Consider the following 14,333-nt stretch of genomic DNA (forward strand, 5'->3'; position numbering starts at 1 on the left):
ATAATATCTATCCTTATTTATTATTGTATCTTCTCCTTGTTATAATTATCATTTTTTATATCTGTTAAATGTTCTTATTCGTCTTTTATATTTTCTGCGGTAAAAAAGTTATTGGAATTGTTTATTAGTTTAGTCCGAGGAACGTGATTTTATTAAAAAGTTTTTAAATTTTTCGCGCTTATGATTGGTGAATTCTATTATATCGGCCCACGGTAAAGGAACAGATTGTATCCTATTATACCGACTCTACAATTGTTTACTGCATTGAGTATTTGTAAGACTATAGAGAGATCGCTACCATCCAGTCAACATATTTATGAAACGATGTCTATCTTTGGATGAAATGCCAAACGCATAAATCAACGTTCAATATATGTATGTACCTATTCTACTTATATGAATCACTAGCTAATTTTTCAATTCCTTATTGCGTTCTCTCGAAATTGGTCTCTATGCTAAAATATCCTGGAACAAATTCATTCGTCATCGATTAAAATTGTTCGTTAAATAATATTTTTAGAATAGCAAATATTACATCATCGTACATCGGTGCATCATTGATCTTAAATTTATCCCTGATGACTACTGAATGAGAGTTCGTAAAGATTACTATGGTTACTGAAATAGGAAATCTCAAAAATATTGTAAACAAATACAGAAATAAATTCTTTCGTGTAATCGAATGTTCTGGAAGAAATCATGATTTATACTCTAAGATAACTTTAACACATGCTCGTTAAATATAAAAATAATCAAAATATTTTATAATATTTCAGTTGTCATAAAAAATAAAATATTACAATATACTTAAATACGTTATACACGTTATCTAACGTATTCAGAAGATATAATTTGCATAAAAAGTAAAAATATAAGTATGCATGGATTGGAAAATATATAGAAAGCATAATGTAAAACGATGTATTTTGAATTGCGTGAAAAAAAATAGAGAATACTCGAACAAACGAGAAGCCGCCTAGTGCTAAGAATAAGCGTTGATTGGCTAGGATACGGTTGCTAGTAAATTCGAGTAGAAACTTGACGCAAGAAAATTCGAAACGGTTTGCGTCTGCGCATGCACAGTTCGAAAAATCTCGAAAAGCGCGCCACATCAAATATAAACCCCGGCCGGCAGTATTGCGCAGTCAGTTAAAAACTGCAACTTGAAGTGCAAGGTTCGTACAACGTTCCGAGCTACTAACGAACGACTTTATACAAAACGAACGATTATTTCTTCCTGTGAGTGGTTTATAAAATAAGGATATCCAACGAGAGGTATGTATTCTAACTTTGTTCAATCTCGTCAAAGTTTTCTAGTAATTCAAGTAATCTTTAGATCGTTTTATCATATACTTGTTTTCCTTATTCTTATTTCCATTGTCTTAAATTGTATTTATAATTCATTATCTATCCTTACGGAAAAAAGAAAACGGAAGAAAATAAAAGTGAATACCTTTAGAGAGAGAAAATGTAATTTGCAGGAATCAAACGTAACGTTGATATAACGTATTATGGATATGTTTCGTGTATCTAAGAATAGATATTCTTGAAATGCGTAAAAACACGGTGCAATTCGATCGGTATTCCAGCAAGTATATACATACTTACTTTTGACGTGACATGCAATGCTTTATTTCTTGATAGAACAGTACGAAGTATTTACGTTTGTATATGCTATTCTAACGTCGTCATCGATGTTAATCTTTTTTATATCAACGTTACGTTTGATTCGAAATTCGTCGTTATTTTCAATTTCCAAGTTTGTTTTGTACTGAATATTTTTAACCTTCATAATCTTCTTTTTCAATGAAATTGCTTCTGATGGCCACACGTTAGAAATTACGCATTTATCTTGTGCAGATCATTCGCATCGATATGGCACTGGTAACTAGAGATCTTTTCCGCAACTGGTGGAGGGATATGGATCGTTATCATCAAGAATTGGAAGAACACTTCAGACGTCTTAGCACCAGAGACGATTTTTGGAAACTACCACCAATGCCATCCTTCAAGGACTTCTTCCAGCCATGGAGGAACATGATAGAAGATTTGGAACATCAAGTTGGAGGTTCGACCACCGTTGAACGAGATGAAAACAAATATCAAGTGATTGTCGATGTACAGCAATTCGCACCAGAAGAAATCACTGTCAGAACAGACGACAAATCTATTACCATCGAGGGTAAACATGAAGAGAAAAAGGATCAACATGGTTACGTGTCAAGACATTTCGTGCGCCGATACGTGTTACCACAAGGATACGATATCGGCCACGTTAAACCGAGTTTGTCGTCCGATGGTATTCTCACTGTCACTGCTCCAAGACTCGCTCTACCAGCACCAGGAGAAAGAATCGTACCAATCGAACGAAGTAACGCGCTAGCAATTAAGGCGTAAATAATAAATGATATTATCATTTTTCTTTTAATCGATACTCGTGTAATACATAGAAATTCATCATGAAACTTCTTCTTTAAGCTTAAAAAAATCGCACATATTGAAACAGTATGTTAAAGACATTTAAATGTAAAATTCAAAGTACAGTATCACCCTAAATATATTCTTTATATATGCAATGTATTTATATTTATTTGTAATAGGTTATGTATCTAACATCTGATTTATTGTCCTGGTAAGCTTGTATAAAAAATAGTAACTAAGGTTTTTCAACGTATTGACACGTTTTTCGTAACTTATAACTGTAAATAGTAAAAATGTCAATATATTGAAATGTATAGGAACCGCGGACATAGAATCTATGAATATGTATGAAATACTATGAAAAAAAGGATCAAAATAAATATCATGAATTGAATTTCTATATGACGGCATCGTTATACCGATGTTTAATTAGTAATTTAACCGCATTATTACGCAATTTAATTAATAATATCTATATTCTATATGATTCAATATTACGAAATTTAATTGTACAATGTCCTGCCAAAAATTTGTTATGGACATTATATTTGTAACTATAGTTTAATATACACTCGTGTACACTATTGTATCCTTAATAAAAGTTCTTTTTCAGTAAATAAACGTTAAATATTGAAATAAGAAGATTCTTTATCATTAATCTATAACAATAATATATTTTAATACTATATTTTAATAGAACAAAAATATTTACAAAGCGCACAGTGTATTGCGCAGTGTATTTATCACGACCTCTGTCAGTAAACAGATCTTTTTTGTAACTTTGATGGCGTTAAAAAATTGTATCTTCAAATTTAAATAATTTAAATACCGCGTAATGTACTTTATTATTTATGTACTTTATAATAAGTTCAATTTTTACGAAGGACCTCGATTTTCTTCACTTTCTGAAAATGGTTGTTCATCTTGATCCTGAGGCGGCATTAACCCTTCTAAAATCGTCTCTTCCGGAGGAACCAAACCATGAATATGTCTAGTAGCATGTTCCTCTATGTGTGGAATATGTTCGTAAATCTCTTTTTCGACGTCCACTTTGTCTAGTTCAATTTGAATACGTCTTTTAAGTGGTCCTTCTATTGCATCCATTATCTGATACCTATAAAAAGATTATTCCTTTCTGAATAGCATTATGAATCGATGGACAGATACGCTAATCGTATACATAGAAGTGGATAAACATCGAGATCGAACCTTAAAAGGTTTGGTAATATATTAATGCTTGCTTCGATTAAGTAATCGACGGTACCAGCTCCGTGCACTCTTGCTTGAATATTACCCAATTCAAGATCAAGACCTTCCATGTTCGGCTTTTGCCGAGTGTCCAGGGGTTGGCTTAATTTTACTTGAGCCCTGAAATATTGTATAGTAAAGGAAACTATACCAGCTCTTGATAAAACACCACCAATCACGCTTATTTCCCAATGAGTCTTTCCTTCAATTTCTTGGGTACCAGCATCGATTGTTGCATACACCTTTAAATGGAAGCAAGCAAACAATACTTATTAGAGATGCATCAACGCCTACAAATTAGATTACAGCAGAACCGAGATAATTACGGATCGTAATTAAAATTAATTAGCAAAGCCTGTTTACGATTTACGATGTACGACGTAATAACTGATGTAATCACGCTAATAAATAGGCACATTGTGTTGTGTTTACATAATATATCAACAGGTATCGTTCGTGTCGCGTTATTCAATCCCAACGCAGCTGCGATAGAAAAAGTTTGAAATTAAACTGTTTTGGAAATTATTAAAGCAAATTATTTACTGTTTTGTTCTGTATGCTTAAAGTAACGTTTCCCATTCGGTAAACGCTTCCCAGGCCAGTGATCCAAGTATGAGTCGACATCACTGTGAATATACCGACGGTCTGGCTATAATCCTTCACCTTGAACGGATCGTAGCCTTTTTCAGATATTTGTCTGCGGATCTCGGTTATTAACATATCGAAGGGCGATATAGAATTCGGGAATTGCTGCGGCAATTGTGAGATTTGTTTGTTAGCCTCGCCCCTAAAATATTTGAAAATTTTGTAACCGTTTTTATCTGTAGTACATAACAATGTCAAATTAGATAATCTTTACCTAGCTTTCGTATTTATTTCCTTCAATATGAAAGGTTTGATACTGTCAAAAATAAAGGTGCCTACAGAATTGATCATGCTTTGAAACACAGAGCCCAGGAAGCCCAAATTCTTGAAATCCATGTCTATCTTTTCAAATGTCAAATCCAAATCGATGTTTTGTGCTTGCAGTTTACCATCGCTGGCCACTTCCAGCCTGCCAAGTCCTTTCACGTACACTCCCGACAATTTCACAGTAAAATTACCAGCCGATCGTGATAGCCAAGAAGAGAGAGTATAGAATCCACGAATGTTCAGGTTTTTCATATTTAAAGTCACTGAAATCTTTTGAAAGCATATCAAGATGAAAATCGATATTAATGCGTTTTTTTTTAGATTCGATGTAGTTGTAACCATGCAATTATTTTTTATTCGTTCTATAATATTCATGTGAACCAATTTAGCAAAGATTCTAGGATGGCTCGATCATGCGACGCGACGTATCTGTAATTAGTCACCGATGCGAAACGTTTTACATTACAGTCGTATAATTAGCATGTATTTTTTTCGTAATGACAGACGTTCTTAGACGAAGCGATGGATATCTTTTTAAAGAAGAGTCGACGCATAGATAATTGTTCTTTAAATAACGAATGTTATAGACTAATGTTGTCATTTATTGGCCGCTAGTCGGCATTGAAATAAATTTCCGCTTCAGACTTCCAAAGCTTTCGTTTTCAAGATACTGTAAAATTTGTGAATTCATCGTCGATTACATTGAGCTGCATTATCGGCGGTGTTACAAGTAGTTCGCATGTTTACGACTTTTGCATCGAATACACACATATATATATATATATATATGTATATATCTAAATAAGCTTGGAAAAAATCTCACTTGCATCAAAGCCAGTTCTGATTCCATGTTTACTATCCGGAATTTTGATAAATCGTAAACATTCATTTGTTTGAAGTTCATAGTATACATAGAAAACGAATGCTTCATATCCGGTACTGGCAAGGGATCGGGTATAGGCACACCAGGTAGACCTATCGGATCTTCTTGCTGATAGTGCTTTACAATCGCGCGAATATGATCCTCGAGTCGCTTCTCGCCAAGCGCTATTTGTGCTGTGGTATCATCTTTTCCTAGAAAGCGTTATCACTCGAAGATTGAGTTAAATAATATGAACAATGATGATTACGATTCGGTATACTAGGAGATTTCATCGATCCTACTAATACTGCACGTAATAAAGATCATAATTATAAATCATAGATTAACAATCGATTTATCTCATAGTTATAAAACAAGTGAAAACTTCTGTTTCGTAAAATATAAAATCACTTACCAATAGAATTTTGAACATCACATTGGCCTATTGTGATAAAAAAGGAGAAAAGAAGAAATAATTTTGGAAGATGCATTTCCGGTTTTGACATACGATCGAAATGAACGACCATGACGAAAAGTACCGATCAGTATGATGTATAGTAGAAGAGGCCACGCACTCGACTGAGATGCGTCAATGAATTTAGTGAACGATATCTCTCGGGTCATTGAAGGGGCGAGGGTCAACTGCTTTATCTGACCCCCCTTGCCCCCTCCCTTATTCTTGCGTTGTTTCCTCCTTAGCTTCTACATACACTACTTCGACAATATCTGTATATTAACGTATACACAATATGTGCGTTTCATTAATGAAGCAACGCATGCAAATGTACGTTAACAAACTTTGGCTTTTCAGAAAGCTAAATGCTATATGAAATTATCCGCAAAAATCCTGAGAAAAAGATAAAAATATTTCAAGGTTCCAGTAATAAATACATATTTTATATCTTCTAAATCGATTATTAATTTCATTAGATTTTATGAATCTATGATTTTTTGAACTGTAAATGAATAATGCAAATGCTGGTTTAACATGTACGTGTTAAGTTTATGTAAGAAATGACAAAAGTAAAGAAGATAAAAATGAGAAGATAGTGAAACTTAGAACTACTGGTAGTATTAAATAAAATTTATTTGTAATTACGTTTTATATCGTTTATTTCCTTTAATCACATATAATATAAGTAATTATAGTTAGGAGTAATTCCTGACGTTCAAGAAACTTTTCCTTTTAGTTTCAATTCTTAACTGATTAGTTTAACTGATTTTTAATGCTTTGGATCTTAAAGTCTATATATAAAATTGAAATTGAATTTTTTCTTTGTTATTTAGTTATTTTATTTGGTGTTTAATAAGTTAAGAACAATCATTTATTATTTATGTTTTACGTCTATTCACTTAAATCGAATCGAATCGAATCGAATTGAATTGAATTGAATTATGAGAGGTACGAAGTTAGTAGACAATAGTCCTTTCTCATACAAGATTGTCCAATAGTATTGGACGGTGTATTAGAGATACACAACGCTACAGTTGGTACGATTTGTCAGTGTTGCACCATTCTTGTAGTTTTGAACAAGTTTGAATTTGTAGAATTTAACGTACTCCAACTATTGTGTGTCATTCTCACTTTTTATGTGTTAATTGCATTTTCTTATCCTTTGATATGAGTGATATCGACGATAAATTAAGTAATCATGAAAGAGGTAAAATTAATGATCAGTGTGGACATTTAATTTTCTCTTTGTACCCTATATCATGTAAATGTCAAATCGAAAGTTGCAACATGAAATTGAATATTGTAGTAATATTGTTATGGAATACATACCTAGATTTTGATTCTTTATTTAGAAGATAAAGTTTTGCAGGGACGGATATCCGTAAATCGGCAGATGAAATGGATGAACAACGTCATAAAACAGTTGCTTATGAATACCTCTGTCATTTAGAGGAAGCCAAGAAGTAAATATGTTGCCAAGTTTTTAATAAATTGTTATTATTCTGCTTACTTAAGAATGACTAAATATTCCTTATTTAATAGATGGATGGAAGCATGTCTTAGAGAAACTTTACCACCAACAACTGAATTAGAAGAGAATTTAAGAAACGGAGTGTATTTAGCAAAACTTGCCCATTTTATGGCACCTGAATCCTTGTCTGTTCATAAAATATATGACTCTGAACAAAAGCGCTATGCAGCAGTTGGTTTACAATTTAAACATACAGATAATATTAACCACTTTTTAAAGTGCTTAAAATCCATGCAGTTACCACTAGTACGTGTTTTTTTTACATAAGATTAAATTATTATTTATAATTATATTTACCTAAAATAATAAGAATAATTTTTTAATAGACTTTTCAGCCAGAAACAACAGATATCTACGATAAAAAAAATATGCCTCGTGCAATATATTGTATTCATGCTCTGAGTACTCATTTGTTTAAACTGGGCAAAGCTCCACAAATTCAAGACTTATATGGAAAAGTGAATTTTACTGGTACTTGTGTGATTCTACTATACTGTGAAAAAATCCATTGATCATGTTATTTTGTTACCATTTCATTCTTTCTAGAGGAAGAAATAAATGCTGTTAGTAAGGAATTAAAGAAATATGGAATTCAAATGCCTTCCTTCCAAAAAATTGGCGGCTTATTAGCAAATAATATGGAGATTGATGCAGCAACACTTCATGCTGCAGTAATAGCAGTCAATCAATCTATTACAGAAAAAGTATGGATGTCACTTTTATTTATAAAGTACTTTAAGTAACAATTTGAATAATTAATGAATGAATATTTCATTTTAAGAATAATGAGAAAATATTAACTGCTCTTCAAAATAAAGTAGTGCAGTTGAACAATATTATGCCTTGCTACTGTAAGGAATACACTGATGCTTTGTTTGAAGCAAAGGAATCTAAAGCACAAGCTATGCTTAATAGAGTAAGCAATGATTCTCCTAATCAAAATTTCTTTAGTTATATTTCTAATAAGTATTAATAATATAATTTTAACAGTCTCTTAATGATACTTATGTACCAGATGTATATGATGAATTATTAACTCAAGCAGAAATTCAAGGTCATATTAATTGTGTTAATGGTAAGTTGTAATGAGAATTATTATTTTCTAATTATTATTTTTTGAATTATGTTTCTCTTTCTAACTATGCACATCTTTTTTAGTTCAGTGTACTATGAAAAATATAATTCAGTCTATTCGTTGTAAAAATAATGATTTTATGGATATATTAAAGACGTCTACATTGTGTTTAAAAGTATGTTTTACCTTGACATTCTTATTAATATATTCGTTTATAATTCTTCTATTATCAGTATTATTTTATTTTTTTCAGAATATCATTCACGAGAATGCACAATTGTATAAAGAACAACTAATGCAATTATTAGAAAGCTCTGAGTGGAACAATATATATTCAGAAAGCAATTATCATCATTGGAAGCAACTATTTCAGAAGGAAATTGATAAAGCAAATGAAACCGCACTTAAATCTCGGAAACGTTAGTATTGCATAACAAAGATTATCTTATTAAATGTAATTGTTATTCCAAATATTTTTCTTAACGTAGGTGAGGATTGTGTAAAGCTTTTAAATCTAATATTACAAAATGGTGTACGAGATGATTTCTATGAAGTTCTAAAAAAACCTGATTTAGGATTGAGAGAAAAAATTGATGATTTTGCATTACCGTTATATTATGAAGAGATGAAAATTGATCGTATTGAATCTCAGGTAAAAATAGAATATGTAAGATATAAAATAATGTAAAAAATTTGTATTAATAAAAATAATATCCTTAATAGAACGACCTTTCATATAGCGATATTGTAGCCAGTACGCGTGTTTTATCAACAATTGCAGAAATTAGTAAAGCTGTAGACACGGGAAATCCAGATTTAGTTTATCAAGCATTGACAAATCCAGATTGCCATGTTTCTGTGAGTTTATATTTTTATAATTATAATTGTAATGAGTAATTATTTTTGTGTACATATACATATATATATATATATATACATATCATATCTTAGGAATTAGATCAAGGGAATAAAGTAAAGTATTATAGAGCATTAGCAGCAGTTCGATGTAAAAAGCAGGCAGCTGATGAAGAATGTCCTTTATTAACATATATCGATATTCAAGACTGCATTGATGCTGTCAATCAACAGTGCCAAATTGATGATGAAGGTATATTTTGTGTAAACTGTGTACATCTATGTAAATTATACAATATTTTTAATTTTTTAATGTCTTGACAGTAATACAAGTTCTACGTCAATTAAACTCTGCTGTCGTAGAAAATGACCGAAATGGTATTATAGCTGCTTTAAAAAATTCTATTTTAAAATTACAAACTCCTGTTTCACCAGAAGATGTATCTCTTTATTTGAAATTATTTAAAAAATGCCTCGAAGAAAAACATATTGATGGTTCTGAATTGTGGCTAGAAGATGTAGAAAATGTAACAAAAGTTGTTAATACAGAATCTTCAAATGTTAAAAATGGTACAATGCATGCATATGTTATTTATTTATTATTATGCTTATAGTGCTTTAATATTTTTCGTTTTTTTTGCAGTCTGTAAATTTTTATCAAACATTAATATTGGATTAAAGCAAAATGATATGTCATTTATACTTCAATGCCTTCAAAAATTTGGTATTAAAATACCAGAGGAATATAAAGAAAATTGTTATAAAACCTTATACGATTTAAAAAATATGAAGGTATAATTGTATAGTAAACTATATATGCAGAATGTAATTTAATAATTTTCTTCCATATTTCAGAGTGAAAAGTACAATTGCGAACTTGTTCGTTATGTTACTCATAAAAATAATGAATCCTATTTAGATTTAAAGAACTACAATTATACTTGGGATTGTCCAAAAAATCTGACGGAAACATTTTATATTGATATGGAAGACATAAAAGTATTGTACAACTAAAAGATTTAAGCCATTTAAATCAAAAAAATGTTAAAAGGTATATCTGTTCGTTATTTCCAGGAATTAATAAAAAGCATTACTGCAAGAAAACACAAAAAGTGTAAAATAAATAATCAGATAATCTGGTTCCAAGCTTATGCCCGTGGATATTTATTGAGAAAAAAACTTTCTAACAGGTTTACATATTTTTATAATAATGTAGATAAAATTATTCGAATCCAAGCTTGGTGGAGAAGTATAGTACAGCGTAAACAATATGAGAAATTACTAGAAGATAAAAAAAAATATAATGAAAAAAAATCTCAAAATACGTCTTTGAAAGTGGAAACTAAATATGCAAACATATTGGATTATTATAGAAAACATGTAAATGATCCATTTCTTTTTTGTTACAACTTTATATATGATGCATTAAGAGTTGAATTAGTTTATTTAATATATTATACTTTTTAGGAAGAAAAGATTATAAAAATACAAGCTTTGTGGCGGAGTCGTGCCGAAAGACATGCTTTCCGTTCATTGTTACATAAGGAAAAACCACCATTTCCTGTAGTTCGTCATTTTTCTGCGATTTTAAATTTTAACGCAGAAGATTATGACAAAGACTTAGAGTTACAAGTATAAGTGTTTAATATTATAACAATAGTTCAATTATTTATATTCTATAGTGAATTTACTGTTACAGAATTTAAAACTCGAAGTTGTGCAAAGTATACGACACAACCAGGTTTTATCCCAACAATTGGATAGTATGGATATAAAAATTGGTTTACTTATACAAAATAGAATTACACTACAAGTAATGTTTAAAATAAAAAAATATATTGAATTTAGACTTGATTAAAAATATATCTACAAGACTATAAATTTTAGGATGTTGTAGCCCATGGAAGGAGCTTAGAAACTCTTGCAAAGCAAAAGCATTCCAACAGAGATCAAAGAAGCTCTTTATCGGATGGTGTTATTTCACACAAAGGCTTAAAATCATTAACTAAAGAAGGTCGAAAAATGTTGGAAGGATATCAACATTTGTTTTATGCACTGCAAACTAATCCAAAATACTTATCAAAACTTTTATTCCTCTTACCTCAAAGTAAAACAAATAAGTTTCTCCAAAATGTGATTTTAACATTGTTTAACTTTGGATCAAATATCAGAGAAGAATATTTGTTATTAAAATTATTTGGGAGTGCATTACAAGAAGAAATCAGGTATAGTGACCATTACATAAAAATATGATATGATGAATATAAGTCAAATGTAAAATAACTAATAATTATAATTTAATATATAGATGTAAATTTCAAAAACCATCTGAAGTCGTTACCGGAAACCCTCTTGTCTTGAAAATGGCAGTAAATTATGCACGGCAATTAAATGGCCAAAGAGCTTTGAGACAAATTGTTGGACCAATTATTGAAAAAATTTTAGCCGATCGTACATTAAATATAGAAACGAATCCCATTGATATTTATAAGTGCTGGCGAAATCAGTTAGAAATGGAAACAGGAGAAACATCGTAAGTTTAAAGCAAATATGTAAGTCAATGTTGTTTTATAATCATTTGTTTCAACAGGAATTTGCCTTATACGGTAACACAACAACAAGCTTTAGATTATGAGCAAGTACAAATTAGATTAAATAAAGGAATAGAATTATTACAAAGTACTGTTTTAGAATTTTTGACTAAAATAACTGAATCACGAGATTTGATACCATATGGAATGTTATATATGGCTAAAATTTTAAACGACTCCTTAACTGAAAAATTTCCAAATGCTCCAGAAAAAGATATTTTGAAAGTAGTGGGAAATTTGATTTATTATCATTTTATAAATGCAGCTATTGTAGCTCCAGATGCTTTCGATATAATTACATTACCAATTGATAGATCATTATCAAATGATCAACGAAGAAATTTAGCGAGTATTGCAAAAATATTACAATTTGCTGCTTCTAAGAAAGGGGTAATTACATTCATTTTAACAATCATAATCTTTAGAACTAAACAAAAGACACACATTTTATATAAATTTTTGTTTTAGTTTGGTGAAGAGGCCACACATCTAGTTTGTTTGAATCCATTTATAATTGAATGCCATGAAAAGTTTAAAAAATTCTTCCGTTATTGTTGTCAAATTGAAGATTTAGAAGAACATTTTTGTATACACGAATATACGGAAGCCACACTCATTCAGAGACCTGAGATTTATATTTCTTTACAAGTAAACGAACTGTAATAATCACGCAAAAATCGGAAATTTCTCATTATTAATCTTTTTAATTATATTACTTACAGGAAATTTGTGACACTCATTGTCTTATGTTAGAATATCAAGATCAGATAGCATCAGATCCAATGGATTCCTTACATGATTTATTGGATGATTTAGGTCCTGCGCCAACTGTTGCATCTTTACTTGGAATCTGTAAGAAATAATTTATTATCATTCATTTTATTTAATCGAGCCTAATATGTTATATTACAATTATTTATTAGCTGATGTTGCTTGTGAAGCGAATTTAATACGCTTTGGGAAAATGGAAGTATGTCTGGTACTCACGAATAAATTTCAAGTACCAGAAGACGAAGATGCTAGTTTGAACAAGCTCTTCATAAAAACGAAAGAATTATTGGTTTCTGTACTGCAGTTCTTAAAAGGTCAAACATTAGTTAAAGCTCTAGAAGTTCCTGTATGTTCTCCTGTGCAAAAAAACCTACACGACGTAAAATGCTCCAGCTTATCGCCTACTTTAACTACTATTCATAAGAGGTATATAGTATATAGTAATGAAACAAATTATTAATTATTAAACAAAAAAAAAATAAAAATTTATTTACAGTTCATCGTTGAATGATTGTAAGCTTCAGTTACGGGCGTATCTTAATAAACTCGAACTTGACGGATGGGTCAGTCGAGACGATGGGTATCAAAATATTATAACTGCAGTGGCCAAAGATCTTTGTAATAAAGGAAAATATCGAATTATTCGGAATAAAGAATTACAGACTTTACGAACAACTAAACAAAGACTGGAAGAAAAATGCAAATATTACCAAGAACAAGTAGAGTACTATAATGAATATATACAACGATGTTTGGAGAATCTACACACGGGCAAAGGGTATGTATATAATTTTTCCTTACATTTCATACTTGTAATGGATACAAATTGTTTACAGATCTTTGCAAGCACTTAAAGCCAGTCAAAAAAATAATCAAGTTAAATTAAGATCTAAGATGACACTGAAATATTCTGCGGCCAAACTACAAGAAAAAGGAGTACTGTTAGAAGTTGATGGACTTCCACAATCGCAGTTTAAAAATGTAATTTTTGAAATAAGTCCAACAGAACATAGTGGTCTTTTTAGCGTGCGTTGTAAATTTATGGGAGTAGAAATGGAAAAGATTGATATCGACATACAAAAATTACTTGAGTTACAGTTTGAAGGTGCACCAATTATGGATATGTTTGGTAAAGCAAAAGTTAATGTAAATTTGCTGTTGTATTTATTAAATCGAAAATTTTATGGTAAAACTTGAAAAAAAGAGAGGATTAAATTATGTTACTTATATAGCTATATTAATATGAAAATTATGCACTTGTGCAATGTCCTCTTGCAATTATGAGCTTTTAAACAAAGATTTGTCACATATTAATTTCTTATAGTTCGTGAAAGTTTTAGATTTGATTTACAAAATTCACAATTACCGTATAACAATTTTTAAAATATGATTAATATTTGTAAATAGTTATATTTAGAAGAATCTGACTTTTTTTAATACAAGATTTCGTATTTTCATATTTGGTATGCATGTATCTGTTATTGTGAATGACCAGTATAACATAACAAGGTATAGAAAAATTTTACGAGATCTTACTAATTTATATATAATGTAAAACTTGCCTGCAATGATTCAATTACTTTTAATTTCATGTAATAAGATATATTTAACAA

At 30.3% G+C, this 14,333-nt stretch overlaps 3 protein-coding genes across 3 annotated transcripts; 2 read left to right on the top strand and 1 right to left on the bottom strand.

Moving 5' to 3' along the window:
- The first annotated feature begins 1,059 nt into the window (after window positions 1-1,059).
- Window positions 1,060-2,837, top strand: LOC117241412 (protein lethal(2)essential for life-like). The gene is made up of 2 exons (XM_033507350.1): window positions 1,060-1,275; window positions 1,861-2,837. Exon 2 carries the CDS (start codon window positions 1,876-1,878, stop codon window positions 2,395-2,397), a length of 522 nt encoding a protein of 173 aa, XP_033363241.1. The 5' UTR covers window positions 1,060-1,275; window positions 1,861-1,875; the 3' UTR covers window positions 2,398-2,837.
- A 212-nt stretch (window positions 2,838-3,049) lies between these two features.
- LOC117241404 lies at window positions 3,050-6,046 on the bottom strand. Its single transcript, XM_033507343.1, has 6 exons — window positions 5,859-6,046; window positions 5,405-5,655; window positions 4,529-4,851; window positions 4,213-4,456; window positions 3,631-3,911; window positions 3,050-3,535 (listed from the first exon to the last, which is right to left on the bottom strand). The coding sequence occupies exons 1-6, from the start codon at window positions 5,968-5,970 to the stop codon at window positions 3,298-3,300; spliced, it is 1,449 nt and encodes a 482-aa protein (XP_033363234.1). The 5' UTR covers window positions 5,971-6,046; the 3' UTR covers window positions 3,050-3,297.
- Window positions 6,047-6,953: 907 nt separating this feature from the next.
- Window positions 6,954-13,944, top strand: LOC117238378 (ras GTPase-activating-like protein IQGAP1). The gene is made up of 26 exons (XM_033503233.1): window positions 6,954-7,104; window positions 7,267-7,360; window positions 7,440-7,674; window positions 7,755-7,899; window positions 7,975-8,132; window positions 8,210-8,344; window positions 8,419-8,503; window positions 8,587-8,678; window positions 8,757-8,922; window positions 8,992-9,155; window positions 9,227-9,361; window positions 9,455-9,611; window positions 9,683-9,928; window positions 10,002-10,150; window positions 10,214-10,357; window positions 10,433-10,738; window positions 10,826-10,990; window positions 11,058-11,171; window positions 11,246-11,583; window positions 11,667-11,891; window positions 11,949-12,339; window positions 12,418-12,597; window positions 12,672-12,801; window positions 12,873-13,146; window positions 13,217-13,498; window positions 13,557-13,944. Exons 1-26 carry the CDS (start codon window positions 7,065-7,067, stop codon window positions 13,915-13,917), a joined length of 4,911 nt encoding a protein of 1,636 aa, XP_033359124.1. The 5' UTR covers window positions 6,954-7,064; the 3' UTR covers window positions 13,918-13,944.
- Window positions 13,945-14,333: the final 389 nt, after the last annotated feature.

Source organism: Bombus vosnesenskii, unplaced genomic scaffold, assembly GCF_011952255.1.
Source record: "Bombus vosnesenskii isolate JDL3184/JDL3185 unplaced genomic scaffold, Bvos_JDL3184-5_v1.1 scf7180000013264, whole genome shotgun sequence".
Taxonomy (NCBI): Eukaryota; Metazoa; Arthropoda; class Insecta; order Hymenoptera; family Apidae; genus Bombus; species Bombus vosnesenskii.

Bases quoted from the DNA above. Each gene is read 5' to 3' on its own strand.
- LOC117241412 (XM_033507350.1), top strand. From the start codon at position 1,876: ATGGCACTGGTAACTAGAGATCTTTTCCGCAACTGGTGGAGGGATATG.
- LOC117241404 (XM_033507343.1), bottom strand. From the start codon at position 5,970: ATGGTCGTTCATTTCGATCGTATGTCAAAACCGGAAATGCATCTTCCA. The intron at 4,852-5,404 runs GTGAGATTTTTT...TGCTTTCAAAAG, and splicing joins CAGAACTGGCTTTGATGCAA to ATTTCAGTGACTTTAAATAT. The intron at 3,912-4,212 runs GTAAATAATTTG...TTCCATTTAAAG, and splicing joins TAAGCATACAGAACAAAACA to GTGTATGCAACAATCGATGC.
- LOC117238378 (XM_033503233.1), top strand. From the start codon at position 7,065: ATGAGTGATATCGACGATAAATTAAGTAATCATGAAAGAG. The intron at 8,504-8,586 runs GTAAGTTGTAAT...CATCTTTTTTAG, and splicing joins TCATATTAATTGTGTTAATG to TTCAGTGTACTATGAAAAAT. The intron at 11,584-11,666 runs GTATAGTGACCA...TTTAATATATAG, and splicing joins GCATTACAAGAAGAAATCAG to ATGTAAATTTCAAAAACCAT.